This window comes from Lithobates pipiens, unplaced genomic scaffold (genome assembly GCF_037356315.1).
Source record: "Lithobates pipiens isolate NorthernLeopardFrog02 unplaced genomic scaffold, aLitPip1_a1.2 Scaffold_10, whole genome shotgun sequence".
In the NCBI taxonomy this organism is placed as follows: Eukaryota; Metazoa; Chordata; class Amphibia; order Anura; family Ranidae; genus Lithobates; species Lithobates pipiens.
Genome location: NW_027507686.1, coordinates 28,900,036 through 28,918,214, shown reverse-complemented (window position 1 = coordinate 28,918,214; position 18,179 = coordinate 28,900,036). Strand labels below are relative to the sequence as shown.

The following is an 18,179-nucleotide window of genomic DNA, read 5'->3' as shown; positions in this document are numbered from 1 at the left end:
TGTTGGGAGGTATGCCAAAGCCCCTGAACAGCAGTAAATCATAAAGCAGAACTAAGCCCTCCGATTTACTTGGAAATGTCGCTTTGAGAGCGCCGGTGTCAGGTCCTCTTTGCTTCCCCCCCCTCCTTACTGTCACGTGACTGGCCAATCAGGCTGCTCTCCTCCTCCCGAGGACCCGCCCACAGGACCGCCACTCAAGGGAGGAGGCTTCGGCCACGCCTCCTTCTCCTCTCGCTGATTGACAGGCACACGCCAGCGCTGGCGCCGGGAGACTGACACGGCCGGCAGCCAACGGCCGCCACGTCCTGCGCGCAGGGGGCGGGACGGCGAGCGCGGCCGGCCAATGGCGCGCAGGGAAGAGGGCGGGACGTGGTGCCAGCGCGAGGCGTTCGCTGGTAACGGTTCCCGAAGAGAGCAGAAAACGGAGAGGCGGCGGACGGATCGTTCCCGGTGTGTACCGGCCTGTGCATGGGGATGGGGTGTGTGTGTGTAAGCGGGAGGGGGCGGGGTCCTGGGAGTGCCCGCCCAAGGCATGCTGGTAGTTGTAGTTAACCCTGTGCTCTCCGCTGGGCCGGACCTCATAGGGTGACCGCTGTCACTGGCCACCGCTCGGGGGTTCACTGCCTGAGCATGGCATGCTGGGAGTTGTAGTTACCCCCGTCCTTGTCGATGGGCCAAACCACACTGGGTGACTGCCATGGCTGCCAATCCATGCCATCGCCCGTGGCAACGACCGCTGAGGGCGGATCGCCACCGCCGCTGGCGACTTCTAGCTGTGTGACCACAGTCGCCTCTGGTTCTGAGGTGTAAACAAGGTCGTGCCATACAGCTGGCTGCACATGCTGCAATCCGATTGGACGATCGGGCCTGTTTTGGACGATTGGCGTAAAAGAAGAATGATTGTACGGTGTGTGGCCGACGTGACGTGTCACCGGTATTTGGTGTGCCACCATCAAATTGTGACGGGGGATGGGAAGCCGATACCGGGGCAGATTGGGTCGCAATATCACGTCTTCAGGGTTTACATTTATTACTATTTTGTGTTTTTTGGTGGAGAGATTCCCCTCAATTCCTGTCCCGGGCCAAAACAGGTGTCCCCATGGGAGGATTTCCCTCTCTTCCTGTTCTGGTGACAACGGTAACTTGTTAGATTTCCCATCACTTCCTGTCTCAGTGACGGCAGAGGGGAGGAGTCTCTCCGGCTGACTGTCATCCGATACATTGTAACCTTTCCTCTGTAGATACATTGGAATGTCCTGTCATTGGATACATTGTATCCCACCCACTACACCAGTGTTTATAAACAATCTGGCATGAGTGAGCTGAGATCTGATTGGCTGGGAGGGTGCAATCTGCATATTACCATTGTGTAGTATTATTGGATCAGTCTGATCATGTGATCTGTTGTTTGACTTGCAGACCTACAGTCTCTGACCGTCTCCTGCACCTTAGTCTGCAGTCTCCGACCGTCTCCTGCACCTTAGTCTGCAGTCTCTGACCGTCTCCTGCACCTTAGTCTGCAGTCTCTGACCGTCTCCTGCACCTTAGTCTGCAGTCTCTGACCGTCTCCTGCACCTTAGTCTGCAGTCTCTGACCGTCTCCTGCACCTTAGTCTGCAGTCTCTGACCGTCTCTCTTGTATCGTGTCTGCAGTCTCTGACCGTCTCTCTTGTATCGTGTCTGCAGTCTCTGACCGTCTCTCTTGTATCTTGTCTGCAGTCTCTGACCGTCTCTCTTGTATCTTGTCTGCAGTCTCTGACCGTCTCTCTTGTATCTTGTCTGCAGTCTCTGACCGTCTCTCTTGTATCTTGTCTGCAGTCTCTGACCGTCTCTCTAGTATCTTGTCTGCAGTCTCTGACCGTCTCTCTTGTATCTTGTCTGCAGTCTCTGACCGTCTCTCTTGTATCTTGTCTGCAGTCTCTGACCGTCTCTCTTGTACCATGTCTGCAGTCTCTGACCGTCTCTCTTGTATCATGTCTGCAGTCTCTGACCGTCTCTCTTGTATCATGTCTGCAGTCTCTGACCGTCTCTCTTGTATCATGTCTGCAGTCTCTGACCGTCTCTCTTGTATCATGTCTGCAGTCTCTGACCGTCTCTTTTGTATCATGTCTGCAGTCTCTGACCGTCTCTCTTGTATCTTGTCTGCAGTCTCTGACCGTCTTCTGCAGCACTACATATACTGAACAGGAATTGTGTGACACACAATGAGATTATCGGACAAATAATCGTCTGTATTTTGTTGTATGCTCGTCTCGTATCGACAGTGAAGAGGTTACTTAACTTAGGAAAACTCTCGATGACAGAAAACCACGTCGGATGTGATGTAATGTTTTGAACCGTTTTGTAATGTATTCTTTTGTTTCCTAGCATGCGTAGTCTTGCTCTTTAGGACGAAAACTGTACTAATTAAAGGAAAATCGGACGTTGTGTTCACATACCTTAGAAACGTTGTAGCCTGCCCTGCGCCTTTTTAGGTTTTGTCATCCGAAAAGTCAGAATCGGCTGTCAAAAGCACTATAGTGACAATCAGATAATCGACCGATTTGTTTTTGTTTGTCGGATGAAATTTTACTTCTGATTTTCTTATGGTGTGTTATGGGCCTTTTAGTTTTCTTCTGTATTTTGTACGGACCTCAATGGACGATCTTCATAGTTAATAGGTCAGTTATTGGGGAGCCCTCTGGGTCCTCCTCTGGCGAGTTTTGTATTTAATTATGGAGCTCCGCCCCCGTGTTCTATGACAGCTGTCAGGGAGTGAAGTGCCAGTTTTTCTTATAAAGCCAATCTTCCCTCTCCTCGCCTCCTATAGATACCTTCACTGTGCTTCTGCTATAAGTAGATCCCGTACTTCCCAGTATGGGGGTCACGTGACCAGCTCCCCACCTTCCTGGCCGCTGTCGCATGGGGAAGGAGGTCAATCAGCTCTGATTTTAAAGCAGACCTTTTTTTTTATCATTTTGGATAGAGTAAGAGAGGGTTCTAACCCCTGTCAGTATATTTTTGCCCTCTGTGTCCCATTGGGGAGATTTTCCTTTACTTCCTGTCCCATTGCCACAACAGGAAGTGAGAGGAAATCTCTTCAAAGTGGTTGGTTGTCACCAGAACTAGCGTCCCCAATTGGAAGATTTCCCCTCTCTTCCTGTGCTGGGGTTACCCACAATGTAAGATTTTCTTTCACTCTATAAGGCCCCTTTCACACTGGGGTGGTGCGGGCGCCGGTGGCAAAACCGGCCGCGCCGGCACTATTTTTACCATCGTCTTAGCGGCGCTATTTGACCACTATCGGTGCGGTTTTAACCCCCGTCTAGCACCGGAAAAAGGGTTAAAACCGCCCGCAAAGCCGGCGGTATAGCCACGCTTGCCCCATTGATTTCATTACACCGCTCCTTCACCTATCCAAAGATGCTGCTTGCAGGAGTTTTTTTTAACATCCTGCCAGCGCCCCACTCCAGTGTGAAAGCCCTTGGGGCTTTCACACTGGATACAAAGCCGCGGCTGTTTCAGGGCGCTTTCCAGGTTGTATTTTTAGCACTGTAGCACCTGCAAAGCGCCCCAGTGTGAAAGGGGACTAACAGTAAATTTGACAAATCAAGAGGGCAAATCTCCCTAATAGGGGGCACAGATGGCAATAAAAAACCAGCAGGGGCTCTAATCCCTCTCCACTCTATCCACAATTAAAAGAAAATATTTTGCCTTTAGTTATACTTATTGTCTGGATGTGGTGTGGAAAGATTAGATCCCCTGTCAGGTTTTTATTGCCATCTGTGTCTCCATTTGGGGGGGGGGGGGGGGGGGTCATCCTTTCTATTTGTCCTGGTGACCATTATTATTAAATGTGTAAATACCAAATGTTGAGTTGTCACCAGAACAGGAATAGAGGGGAAATGTTTAATTGGGGACACTACCTCTGGGAACAGTGGTCTAGGAGGGGATTTATTAAGGACGAGGGGGGAAATCACTACCAGCATATTTTATATTTCGTTCATAACTCAGAGTAATTCAAAAGGATGATATGTATGAGATCTATAATCATATTTCAGATTATCTGCATAGACTGATTATCCTCCAACGCGTTTCACAGAACAAAGTCCACTGTCTCAGGGATGTAAATGTGGTTCCTATGATAAAGATGAATGGAAGGACAGATATGTCATGGAGGCTTCAGGCAGACAGACATTATTTAATCATTATATATTGTCGTATTGTTCATTATTAGAGTATAGATCTCTGGTAATGGATTATAAAAGCATATTGTGAGCCTTTATCCATTAGTCGAATATTCCTTCCTGGTGCTAGAGGGTAATGGAGGGGAGTCCGCTCCTCCCTGGGTTGGTGTTGAGATAATAATGGGGTGTCATTTCCCTCCTTTAACTGTTGGGGTAGCAGGCCTTCTCTTTGGGCAATGTTGATATAACAATGGGGTGCCCCCTCCTGTGGGTTATAATTGATGGGGTCTCAGCTTTATCTTGGGTGACGGGACAATTGAGGGGTGCCAGTCCTCCCCTTGCCCGGCAGTCTACAATAAATGATGGGTTATTAACTTTTCCCTTAAGGAGTATTGAGATAAGGTTTGGTAAGCCCCCCACCCCCTGGGCGGTGTAGAGTTAATAGGGTGCCAGCCTTTCCCAACCTGGCAGTGTACAAGATATGATGGAATGTCAGGCCTTTCCCTGGGTGGTGTTGGGATAATGATGGGTTGTCACCCCCTCATCTAGGCTGTGCAGGGTAAATGTTGGGTGTATGATTAAAAAAAAAAATCTTTCCCTTGAGTAGTGTTGAGATAACAGTGGGCTGGTACCCCCTCTTCTGGGCTGTGCCAGCCCCCTCCATGTAAAGTTCAATCAAATTGTGGGGTGTCAATCTTTCTCTTGGGCGCTATTTGGATAAAGATGGAGTGTCGCCCCCTTCTTTGGGCTCTGTAAGGTAAATTATGGGATGTCAGCCCTTTCTCCAGTTGGTGTTGAGATAATGATGGGGTCCTCCCTCCTCTGGGTTGTGTAGGGTAAGTGGTGGGGTGTCCACTCCCCAATGTGCAATGTACGATACATGATGAGTTGTCGGCCTTTCCCCAGGGCGATGTTGGGATAATGATGGGGTGTCTCCCCCTCTTCCAGCCAGTGTAGGGTACTCTCTCCTGGGGGGGGGGGTGGGGTGTATGATAAATAATGGGGAATGGGGGGTGACAGCCATTCTTCTGCAGTGTTACATTGTAACAGTGTGTGTTGTGTTCCAGTAGGTGCGATGATTGAGTCTCCTGGGATGCAGCAGCGGCGGTGACCCCCTACACGGAGGAAGATCAGATCTGGTGTGTCACCATGGTGGAAAAAGCTCGCTGCCCCGTGCAGAGGGACACAGTTTACCGCTGGTTCTCTGAGCTCAGCTCCTGGCAGCGGATTGAGTTCCTGTGCGGCTTGCTGGACCTGTGCCTACCACTGGAGCTGCGCTTCCTGGGCTCCTGTCTGGAGGATCTGGCCCGTAAGGACTACCACTCATTGCGTGACTCGGAGATCAAAGCAAACAACTCGGCGGATCTAGCTGCCCTCACCAACCTGGGCGACGAGGTCGTCCGCAGCAAGCTGCTGGTGTCGCTGGCCCTGCTGACCTCGGAGAACCGGGAGGCGACAGGGGTGCTGTGCCGGACCCTTACCCACATGGACTCCATCATCAACAACCTGGGCCTGCAACTGAATGATGGACGCACTGGGGATGAGTTCCTGCTGCTCTTCACCATGGCCACCAACCACCCAGCCTTCAGCTTCCACCAGAAGCAGCTGCTGAGGAAGGAGCTGGCACACCTCCAGGGCAGGCACGGGGCCACTGGGCACAACGTGCCCACCCCCGCCACCACCACTGTCACCAGCAGCAAGGGCTCCTCCACCTGCCCCAAGGTAAGATCTCCTGGTGTCCTTGATTTACTGCATGGTTTTAGTGATTCTGATGTCCCCATCATCTGCATGGTTTGGGAGATTCTGACTCCTGATGGTCCCTGTGCCCCCCCAATGTCTGCGTGGTTTGGAAGATTCAGAGTCCTGATCGCCCTGATGCCCCCCATGACCTTCCCAGTATGAGATATTTTGACTCCCTGTGGCCCCATAGTCTGCATGGTTTGTGACATTTTGGCTCCTAGTTGTTCCTGTGCTCCCCATGGGTTACATACTATGGGACATTCTGACTCTTGGTTGTCTCAGCCCCCCCCCCCCCCCCCCCCATCAGCTGCATTGGTATGAGATATTCTGATTCCTGGACATCCATTATGCCTTGATCCCCTGCATGATATGGGACATTCTCACTCCTAAGTGGCTTGGTGCCGCATTCTGATTCCTGATTACCCAGTTTCCCCTATTATCTCCATTGTGCGGGGGATTCACACTTCTGATTGTCCCCCCTCATCATCTTCCTGGTATGGGAGATCCTGACTCCTGTATGCCCCTGTGTCTTGGTCCCCTGCATGGTATGGGATATTCTGACTCCTAGTCCCCCCTTCCTTCCTATCGTCTGCATGCTTTAGGACATTCTGGTTCCTGAATGCCCTTCGTGGCCAGATCCCCTGCATGATATGGGACATTCTGACTCCCAATTTGTCCCTAGTGCACCCATCATTGTCATAGTATGGAAGATTTAGACTCCTGATTTCCCCTGCATGGTATGGGAGATTCTAACTAGTTTTTGCCCCCATTGTCAGCATGGTATGAAAGATTAACGCTTTTTTTGCCCTGGTGCCTCCGTTGTCAGCATTGTATGGAATATTCTGATTCTTAAATGTTCTTGTGCCCTGATCCACTGCATGATATGGGAGTTTTTGGGTCCAGTTTGCCCAGTTGGCATTGACTTATTGCTCGGCGTGAGATCTCCCAACTTATGTGACTGTCCCAGCGACCTGACTTTACAGCTTGGCATAACCTCTCCTTGCTTATTGCCCTAGTGCACCTAAGTTACTACCGTATATGACATGAAGTGAAGCCTCCAAAAACCACAGATCGCCCCAAATGCTCCTCATGTACGGCCTGGTTGTCCTAACTGGTTCCTTTGTGTTACAGCATAAGCGCTCCTGACCAGCTTCCATACTATTGGGGCGCTGTACAGTCATTGCTCTCTACTAGTGCCCAGCTGGCAAGACTTTAGCCCCTAGTAGTCCTCCATTTACTATCTTGTATATTCTACTGCCACTTCTGACAAGAGAGCCAACGGCCGTTTTGTTGCTGCCTGGCCTTAGTTTGCCTGCCATGGTGGGTTACAGTGCCCTCGTTAATTCAAACCCCCCCTTCCCATTCATTACTATTCTCACATAAATATACATGTATATATTTTCAGTCTCTTACACTTTTAATTAAAATGTACATATTTGTTCTACTTACTAAATATTTTAACTGGCGAATTAGAGGTACCCCAGTGGGGCATCAGAGCCCATTATCGGCCTGGCTGCCAAGGCCGTTGTTTCTATAGCCCATCTGAAAGCCATCTGCAGCTCTGCCATGGTAGTCCACAGTAGCGCCCTGCTGGCCAGTGAGGGTATTGCTGTTTAGGGCTAGGCAATTATTTTTTCAGTTACAGGGAAAATCAGAAGTTGTTCGCAATCTTGTAAGAAATTGAAAAAAACATTGCACTATTGTCTCACTTTGATAGTTTGCTGATGGGGTGCATTATAATATATGTTTGTGTGTGACCCCACTGGGGAAGTTGTTCCTCACTTCCTGTCCCTGTGACACAATTAGAGGTGAAGTCCTCACCGGGGAAGGGGGGCACACACAATAGTAATATTATCAGAGGTTCTAACCCTTCCTAAACAAAATGAAGGCTGCATTATGGGAAAACAGCGGACTAGACCGATGAAATAAATATGAGGAGACTATTTTTACCTGTTAATGGATTTGTTATTCTATCCATCCAGTCCCAAGATTTACACAGCACAGCCCTGTCTGGCAGGGAAGGGGACCTAATCTTTCTCTACTACAGTTCAGTAACATGTACAGGTCCTCTGTCCACCCCTGCCCTGTGAAGGAGAATGCAGTATAGTAATAAGCTAACCTGTCACTCTGCTTTCTACTCCTATCCGCATGCTCCATGTACTACAATACAGCTAATTGGTTTGCTGCTTCTCTCTCCACCAGTCTAAGCTCTGCTGTACAGACACTGTAAGAAACTAATACCAGGTCATATATGTGCCCTTCTCAGCCCCACACTGTGATTGGACAATAAAAGGAGAAGCTGGGGACTGATTAGGTCTCTGTCACCCTGCTTTCTCCGCCTATCACCAAGCTCCTTGCATGACATTAGTTTAGAGATTTCCCCCCAGCATCATTAAAGTTATTGTAAACCCTTTCATACTGTATACCCAGTGAAGGGACTATCCTCAGGTGATACACAGAACTGAAACAAATCCTCCTATATAAGTTGTATCTGCTGTTTTCTCTTCTCTACATCTGTTCAAAGTGCTCTATTTATAAGCTTGTCTGAGATTTCAGTAAAAAGGTGGCGGAGAGCTGAAGTTACACTCTCCGGAGCTCAGTGAGGAGAGCTCTAAGAGCTGATTGGACGGAAGACACACCTCCCCCTTCGCACAGCACACAGGAACAGAGCTGAGACTGTCAATCAGCCTGAGATCCCTCGTCTGTCACCCTTTTTTCTCTTGGTGTCAGGAAAACTTGTCAGAAGTGACTCGTGCTGATAGCAGAGAAATGACACTCAGTGCTCTTAAAGCAGAAGTATGAGTTTGAGGTTTTTTTTCCCCCCTATTCATACTTACCTAGGTGATGCAGCATCGGTCCCCCGCCGTCTCTGCACTGAGAACCGAGCCATTGAATGATGGCTCAGTTATCCCGGCTCCCCAATAGGAGAGCTGCTGATTGTCAGTCATCATTTCTCCTGCTCTGATCCTTTACGCTCATTGGAGCGCTGAGCTGTGGAGGGGCGGGGAGCAGCTGTAACAGCGGGGAGCTGAGAGGCTGAGACGGCCATCAGTCCAGGCAGCTGGCGGATCCAGACTTTGGAAGTCGGGATGACGCGGTGCCTGAACTGATCTTGGTGACGTCAGCAGAGAGCGGACTTCAGACCGATCTCTGCTGAAAACGGGTCACAGGAGTGCAAAATAAATTGCATTGCTGTGATCCATAGGAGAAGCCCAGCCAAACGGGCTCAGGCTGGACTTCTCCTTTTAACCACTACAGATCCGCGCTATAGCCGTGGACCTGCTTTGCCGGGACTACGTCTATTGATGTCACCCCGTGCCCGAGCGGCCTGCGCGTCCCCCGCTCTGTGATCAGCTAGTCTGAGACTCGATGGAACACAGATCGGAGTAAGGGGCCGATCCCGACCCTTTACCAAGTGATCAGCTGTCAGCCAATGACAGCTGATCATGCGATGTAAACAGAGCTGGTAATCGGCTATTTTTTCTCCTCGTGCTGACAGTGTGAGGAGAAAAAAAAGCCGATCACCGGTGGCCATGATCGGGACTTCAGTCTCAATCACGGTGAGCTGCTGCAGATCCTTAGTGCCCACCTGTGTCCCCTGCCAGTGCCACCTAGCAGTAGGCACCAGTGCCGTCTACCAGTGCCACCTACCAGTGGTACCTATCTGTGCCTATCAGTGCAGCCTGTCTGTGCCCACCAGTGCCGCCTCATCAGCGCATATCAATGAAGGAGAAAAATTACCCATTTGCAAAATTGTATAACAAACTACGAAACATGATTTTTATTTTTTTCTAAATTTTCCATCTTTTTTTGTTTGTTTAGCAAAAAATAAAAATCCCAGCAGTGATTAAATGCCACCAAAAGAAAGCTCTATTTGTGGGAAAAAAATGTTTATAAAAATTTTCATTCGGGTACAGTGTTGTATGACAATTGTCATTTAAAGTGCGTCAACGCTGAACATTGGTCTGGGTAGGAGGGGGGATTTAAGTGCCGAGTAAGCAAGTGGTTAATTGAGACAAGTACACGGTATAGAGGGGATATGCTTTGTTCGTGATCTTTTCTCTTTCCCAGTTTAAGCTCTGCTGTACAGGGGACTGCAAGGAGTTAATACCGAGTTGGATTTGGATACTTTCACTGTGCCGAGACCCTAATGCAGGCTTTACACTCAGCAAGGTTGCCAACCTTTTGTTTGTTGAAAGCTTCTGGTGGCAGGCTCTCTCAACCTGTTTTGGTGAACGTGGTTGAAAATTGCCGTTTGTAAATAATTACATTCAAAAAGGTGAACATCAACGCCAACTCGGCACAAGGTACAAGAATCCAAAACAAAATGAGTATACAGGAATCGTAATGATGAATTTATAATCAAAGTGGAACTTCACCTAAAAGAGGGCGTTTCGCTTGTTTGCATCTTCCGCATGTACCCGCCACCACCTTTGGTCAGATGTGCCGCAGTGTTCGAAGCTGGAAACTCGACCTCCCCTTCTTCCCCTACAGTCTTCAGGGCACATCACAGGTCCCAGAAGACTACGGGACCGTTCCCAAGCCGCAAGGCTCCACTGCAAGTTTCCCTTACTTACGATGCCGTTGCCTGCACCCAAAGCCGACTGAAGAGTCGGCTCCGGTGAAGCCAGCGCTGGATCCCTGGACAGGTAAGTGTCCTTCTATTAAAGGTCAGCAGCTACAGTTTTTTATTTTTTGGAAGGAGCCCGGAGCGCCTCTTTAAAATAAATGAGAATTTTACTATCCTGCCATTTAATTGCACTCCCCATTCATTTCGGGCAGTGTGTGACACCCAGCATGCCGTGCAGATTAATTATCGCGGTCAGTGGTGTAGCCCACATGACCTTGGTGAAAGAAGAGACTTATCATCGTTCAGTGCGGCTGACTGTTGGAAGCTGAAATGCCAGTGATTTGGCAGTCGGACTCGGCTTACTATACATAGCAATCACCCCGAGCTGGACAGGTAACCGCAGCCCGGGATCCTGCGGACGACAGCTGTTGTATCCGGATCATAGGCCAGCAGCCTTCATCGTGTATGTTCTGGGACAGCTCATTGGTTCAGTACACCCCATGGAAATTGTTGACTTTTTCGACATGTTTGAACGATAGATCTTCATTCAGGCAGTCCCTACAGGTAAAGGTGATAACCCCCCCCGGGACAAATGACACGTAAAATAACTAAACCAGAGGTCTCCATATCAGTATGAGGGTCACATTGTATATTTTACTCTTATTTGTGGGCAGAAAAAAAATGTTTTAGAAATCAATGAATGATTACATATTACATGAATCTCCTTTTTTTTTTAAATCGGCATATGATTCAGAAAAGGGGAAGAATTTAATTAAAATAAAGCAAAGCCCCCCCCCCCCCCTTACATCAGGGTCCCCATCAGAGCCCCCCTTTAATCAGGATCAGTCTTAGAAGTCCTCTCTTACATTAGGGTCATCTTATATCCGAGTCCCCATGAAAGCCTACCTTACATCAGGGTCATCACCAGAGCCCCTCTTACATCAGTCTTACTTAGGAGCCCCCCCTTACATCAGGGTCCCCACAGGAGCCTCCCCTTACATCAGGGTCCCCACCATCTCACATCAAGCAGCTCAATGGAGTGCCCCAACATCAGGCTCCCCACCGGAGGCCCTCCTTACATTTGGGTCCCCACCGGAGGCCCTCCTTACATTTGGGTCCCCACCGGAGGCCCTCCTTACATTTGGGTCCCCACCGGAGGCCCTCCTTACATTTGGGTCCCCACCGGAGGCCCTCTTTACTTCAGGGTCTCCACCGGAGGCCCTCTTTACTTCAGGGTCTCCACCGGAGCCCCTCTTTACATCTGGGTGCCCATCATGGTTTCCATTGCATTTGGGTCCACCTTAGAAAGCCCTCCTTACATCTAGGTTTCCATCACAACCCCCATTATATTAGGGTTCACCTTTTGAAGAACCCAACTTATATTAAAGCCTTATATTCGATTCCCTATCAGTGATCTGCCCTTACCTTGCCTACAGCATGGCTTTGGTCAGCGTAGCGGTAGGGTGGGAGACGGCAGGTGGAGCAGGTATGAACGGAGGAAGTTATATCCTCATACTGGGGCAAGCACGTCATCAGGTGTTAGAATGCCAGCAGTCCTAGCAGCCAACTGACTTGTAGAAAGTCGGCACAGCTGGGAGAGGCCAACCGTAGCTTTGGGCTGTATGCAATCATGCAGGGGGGTCGAAATTTGGCCTGCGGTCCGTAGTTTAGAGACCACTGATCTACGTTAACAAAAATGTAGATCTGTCATATGGAAAAGGTTAATGCACTCTTACGTTTTCTTTTTCTTGACAGTAGAGTTTTATTGCGTTTTTCCAGCTTCACAGATAGTGGATACAGAGTAAAGACATTTATTTGAAGGATCATGTAATGGCATAAAGAGATGATTTAGCATTAGAACATGGTCATACAAAGAGCAATACCATATTCTTCACACATAACAAGCTCAGACATTAGACATACAATGAGGAGAAAAAATAAATAAATTGATCACCTGCTTATTTTGTACATTGGCCCACTGACAAATGATCAGTCTATAATTTAATGGTAGGTTTATTTTAACAGAGAGACAGGATAACAGAAAAACGCATTTCAAAAAAGTTATAAATTGATATGCATTTTAATGAGTGAAATAATTATTCGATCCCCTATCAATCAGCAAGATTTCTGGCTCCCGGGTGTCTTCTATACAGGTAATGAGCTGAGATTAGGAGCACTCTCTTAAAGGGAGTGCTCTTAATCTCAGCTTGTTTCCTGTATAAAAGACACCTGTCCACAGAAGCAATCAATCAGATTCCAATTTCTCCACCGTTGCCAAGACCAAAGAGCTGCCAAAGATGTCGGGGGACAAGATTGTAGACCTAAACAAGGCTGGAATGGGCTACAGGACCATCGCCAAGCAGCTTAGTAAGAGGGTGGCAACAGTTGGTGAGATTATTCACAAATGGAAGAAACACAAAATAACTGTCAGTCTCCCTCGGTCTGGGGCTCCATGTTAGATCTCACCTTGTGGAATTTCAATGATTATGAGAACGGTGAGGAATCAGCCCAGAACTACACGGGAGAATCTTGTCTGATCTCAAGGCAGCTGGGACCATAGTCACCAAGAAAACAATTGGTAAAACACTACGCCGTGAAGAACTGAAATCCTGCAGCGCCCCCAAGGTCCCCCTGCTCAAGAAAGAACATGTACAGTGCTGTCTGAAGTTTGATAATAAACATCTGAATGATTCAGAGGAGACCTGGGTGAAAGTTTTGTGGTCAGATGAGACCAAAATCAAGCTTTTTGGCGTCAACTCCTCTGTTTGGAGGAGGAGGAATGCTACCTATGACACCAAGAACACCATCCCCACCACCAAACATAAAGGTGAAATAAAAAACATGCTTTGGGGGTGTTTTTCTGCTAAGGGGACAGGACAACTTCACTGCATCAAAGGGACAATGGATGGGGCCATGTACAGTCAAATCTTGGGTGAGAACCTCCTTCCCTCAGCCAGGGCATTGAAAATTGGGTCCTGGTTCGGTCTTCCAGCATGACAATAATCCAAAACACACAGCCAAGGCAACAAAGGAGAGGCTCAAAAAGAAGCACATTAATGTCCTGGAGTGGCCTAGCCAGTCTTGAGACCTTAATCCCATAGAAAATATTTGGAGGGAGCTGAAAATTCAAGTTGCCAAACCTCAGCCTCAAAACCTTAATGACTTGAAGAGGATCTGCAAAGAGGGGTGGGACAAAATCACTCCTGAGATGTGTGCAAACCTGGTGGCCAACTACAAGAAATGTCTGACCTCTATGATTGCCAACAAGGGTTTTGCCACCAAGTACCAAGTCATGTTTTGCGAAGGGGTCAAATACTTACTTCACTCATTAACCACTTGCCGCCCGCCCTATAGGCAAATGATGGCTGCAAAGTGGTATCAAAATCCTGACTGGGCGTCATATGACATCCTCAGGATTTTGGGGCGCGCATCGCGGCGAACGTTGTTGCGGGGTGTCAGTCTGACACCCCGCAACTATGATCTCAGTAAAGAGTCTCTGACGGAGACTCTTTACCACGTGATTAGCCATGTCCAATCACGGCTGATCACAGTGTAAATAGGAAGATCCGGTGATCGGCTTTTCCTCTACTCGCATCTGTCAGACGTGAGTAGAGGAGAGCCGATCGGCTGCTCTTCTGACGGGGGGGGGGGGTCTGTGCTGATGAATTATCAGCGATGCCCACACTGGACCACCAGGGATGCCCAGCACCAGGTATGCCACCCTAGACCACCAGGGATGCCAGTCAGTGCCCGCAATGGATGCCAATCACTGCCCACAATGGGCATCACTGATTGGCATGCATTGTTTGGCACTGATAGGCAGCATTGTCTTGTACTGATAGATGTCAGTGTCCATCCATGCCAACTATCAGTGCCCATCTGTGCTGTCTATCCATGCCCATTTGAGCCGCCCGTCCGTGCCAGCTATCAGTGCCAATTTGTGCCACCTATCGGTGCCCATCAGTGCCACTTCATTGGTGCCACTTAATCAGTGCTCATCAGTGAAGGAGAAAACGTACTTATTTACAAAGTTTTGAAACGAACAAAAAAAAAACATTGTTTTTCAAAATTTTCGGTCTTTTTTTATTTGTTTAGCAAAAAATAAAAACCGTAGAGGTGATCAAATACCACCAAAAGAAAGCTCTATTTGTGGGGAAAAAAATATAAAAATTTCATTTGGGTACAGTGTAGCATGACCGCGCAATTGTCATTCAAATTGTGACAGCGCTGAAAGCTCAAAATTGGTCTGGGCAGGAAGGTGTTTAAGTGCCCGGTATTGAAGTGGTTAAAATGCAAATCAATTTATAACTTTTTTGACGTGACTTTTTTTCTGGATATTTTTGTTATTTTGTCTCACTGTTAAAATAAACTTATCAAAATTCTAGACTGATATTTTTTTTTTTGTCTGTGGGCAAACTTACAAAATCAGCAGGGGGATCAAATACTTTCTTCCCCTCTCTGTATAGAGGTATAAGGCTTTGTACAGGAGCTGATTGGGGAGAGGCGACAATTCAGAAAGGGAGCAATGCAACAAATCACAGGTCAACCAGCTGGACCAACTTGGGTCCAAGATAGGGGAGTTTATACAGAGGAATAGCCAAGTCAACCATTCATTTCAGTTGTGAGAAAGTAGGAGGGTCGGGCAGCGTCCGGTAGAGAATTGTTTTTTTGTGGGCTTGAAAAGTGGAGTTTGGTGGTTTTTGGTAGCTCCAGACTGTTCATTTAAACAAAAAGAAAAATGTACAGCAGATCATCCGCCAGCACTATGCACACAATGACTTCTATGGCAGTAATAATAGCCTGTTGCCAAAAATCCCTGATTTTGGGGCTAGCCCACTTCATATGCAGGATTGAAATGCTCTTCTACACTTTCCACCACATCAAATTAAAATCCGGTGTTCCAGAATATTGTGCCAATGCTTAGACATTCCTTAGGGAGTATCCCAGGTAAACCTCAACACATCTAGGGTCTTGTGTTCCTATTTCTATTGACGTGTGGTGTCCATACAATGATCACTAGAGTTCTGTAATGCCCTCAGATGTGGATGCCTACGAGTCTGGTAAAGGTTTGAAAAGAACACCAAATAGAACCAATAGATTTCAAACAACTGCTAATTTGGCCAGAACTGGCCAGCCCAGCAAGTTCAACCCAAGAGCTGACCGCTTGATGCTAAAACAAGTCTGCAAGAACCCCAAAATTTTGTTGTGGGGTGTTGGAGCAACTCTTGCAACAATTGAGGTCAAAGCATATGCATTCACAATCAAAGATTGTACCAATTCAACCAGCATGGCAGGTCTTTTAATAAAATTACAGTTTACCATGAAATATTGCATAACATTGTGCTAAAGACCGATCATCAAAGATAGGCTTGTTGGGTCACAGTAACAAGAGACTTGTTTTTAGAGAACCAAAGCACTATTTCAGAACTAACTGTGAAGCATGGTGGTGGAAATGTTATGGTTTGGGGGTTGCTTTGCTGCTTCTGGATCGGGGCAGCTCACAGTCATAGGTCACCTTGCATTTCTGCATCCTATCAAGGTGTGCTTGATGAGAATGTGGGGGCATAATGTATATCCAAAAGTTGAGGTTGAATTGGAAATTCAACATAATTATTTGGTGGATTTTCAGTGTACTTCAAAATTGCTCTGAAAGAAGAAATGGAAGGTTTTGGAACGCCCAGTTCAAAGCCCTGATTTATATCCCATTGAGGATTTTGAAATGGGCAGTTCACAATGAAGCAGTGGGAGAGCCTGGGAGCCATAACAGGGGGGGAAGCACCACCTTCACTGTACTGAATAAACAGGAGCTCGTTTTAACCATTTATGTTCCTGACCATTTATAAACGACCGGTGGACGGCAAGTGTTTAAATAAAGATCAAATGTTTGCCAGTTCATATGTGTCAAAAAAGGTCCACAATGTTCATGGGGTGTGCTAACTTTTTGACATGACTGTAGTTGCTTATTTTACTGTATATTGTGTGAAATATAAACCTCTAAATCAGTGGTGTATCATCCATGGGTGCAGGGTGTTCACTGAAGGGCAGGGGGGCCCTCTGTGCTCCGACCCACACTGCACCCATGGATGATCCTTCCTTTGTTGACAGTAGGGAATGATTGGTGCTGCGGTGGGGGCAGTTACAGGCACCGATCTCCCTGTATAGCTTTCCGAGAAGCAGCTGACAGCTGCGGGAATGAGAGGATGAGAAGCGAAGAGGGAGGAGCTTCTCCTCTCTCCCAATGGCTGTCAGCTGCTTTGAAAGCTATACAGGGAGATCGGTGCCTGTAACTGCCCCCACCGCTGCACCGCACCGATCATCCCCGACTGTCCTCCGGCCCCTCCCGTGTCCTCCTCTGACCGCCCCCCCTTTGTTTCCCCGCAGTGCTTCCGGCTTCCCTCCTCTCCCGCTGGCTGCTGCGGGGAACTGTCAGGATGGAGAGCAGAGGAAAAGGCCGGTAAATATGTAATTTACCGGCCCCTTCCTTTTCTGAATGATCAGTCAGTGATCACTGACGCTGCCCGTACATAACTGATGCATTGTAAACTGTGTTTACTATGCTTGAGTTTATGATTGAACAGGAGCCTCTGTCTCTTTATTTTTCTTCAGTGCCGCTAAGGCTGCAGAGAAAGGGACTGGGAAATCCGTATCCTCTGTCCCTTTCTTTGTCTCAATGGGGAGATGTCAGGGTTAATAATAAACAAAATTGTAAAAAAAATAAAAAATACAGACACTGTTCAGCCATCTAGCCCCCATTTTAAAAAAGAAAAAAAAAAATGCCTTGTGAAAAATGTAAAAATAAATAAATAAACTACTGACACCTTCCACTGACCTACCGACACTGTCCACTAACCCCTCCCCCCAAAAGCATTGTGAAAAAAAAAAAGAATTAGTTAAAATAAAAAAACTACTGACACTGTCCACTGCCCCCCCAGAAGCACTGTGAAAAAAGTTATTAAAAAATGCAATTTAATAAAAAGATAAAAATTCAAATTGTAAACAATAATAGAAAATAAAATAACAAAAAAACTACTGACACCATCCAACTGTCCACAATTTAAATCACACCTACCTTTCCCCACAGTGCGCTATGCACGCCGCATTTCTTTCTTTGTCGATGCCTAGGGCTCACTTTTGATCTTGCACACGGCCCAATGATTTCATGAACCCCCCCCTCACTCTAAATGATGTTTTGGTGTGTTAGCTTTGTTTACTTTTGTATCCCTTTATTTTTTTGTGTAGAACTGCAGTGTGTGTTACATTGTGTCGTTGTGTCTTCCACAGCTGGCTCCGCGGACAGAGACCCTGGCTAGCAGCATCGGTAACAGTTTAGCAAATGCACTACATACATCAGCACATTCCATAGAAGATTCGTTACCTATGAGGCCTTCTGGAAAGCACTCCAAAGGTGAGCGCCATGTCTGTTGGCTGTATTATTCTGGGGCTCTCTGAACTCTGCTGCAACCTGTAACCTACAGAATCAGAAAAAAAAAAAAAAAACTACCCTGAAAATTGACTTGTTAAAGTTTATTATGTCTGGGGGGGGGGGGGGGGGAATGAAAAAAAAATGCTCCCATGTTTTATCCCTTTAAAATAAAATTGCAAGTACAGAACAATACCTGGTGGTCCTGGCAGAAAATCCGGAGAGCCCCCGACTTCCTGTGCACTGAACAAAAAATCTCAAACAATGTTGTCAGATTCTAATAG

The 18,179-nt window shown here is 47.4% G+C and overlaps 1 protein-coding gene across 3 annotated transcripts in view; it reads left to right on the top strand.

The window, feature by feature from the left end:
• Positions 1-353: 353 nt before the first annotated feature.
• ZCCHC14 (zinc finger CCHC-type containing 14) overlaps positions 354-18,179 on the top strand; it is a 76,537-nt gene continuing 58,711 nt past the window's right edge. For 2 of the 3 annotated variants that reach the window (XM_077453354.1, XM_077453352.1), the window contains exons 1-3: positions 360-450; positions 5,233-5,887; positions 17,757-17,880. In XM_077453354.1, coding sequence (XP_077309480.1) covers positions 5,315-5,887; positions 17,757-17,880 — 697 coding nt within the window. In that variant the 5' untranslated portion in view covers positions 360-450; positions 5,233-5,314. Of the gene's footprint in view, positions 451-5,232; positions 5,888-17,756; positions 17,881-18,179 lie in introns of all 3 variants that reach the window. The other variant, XM_077453353.1, reaches the window with a different exon arrangement.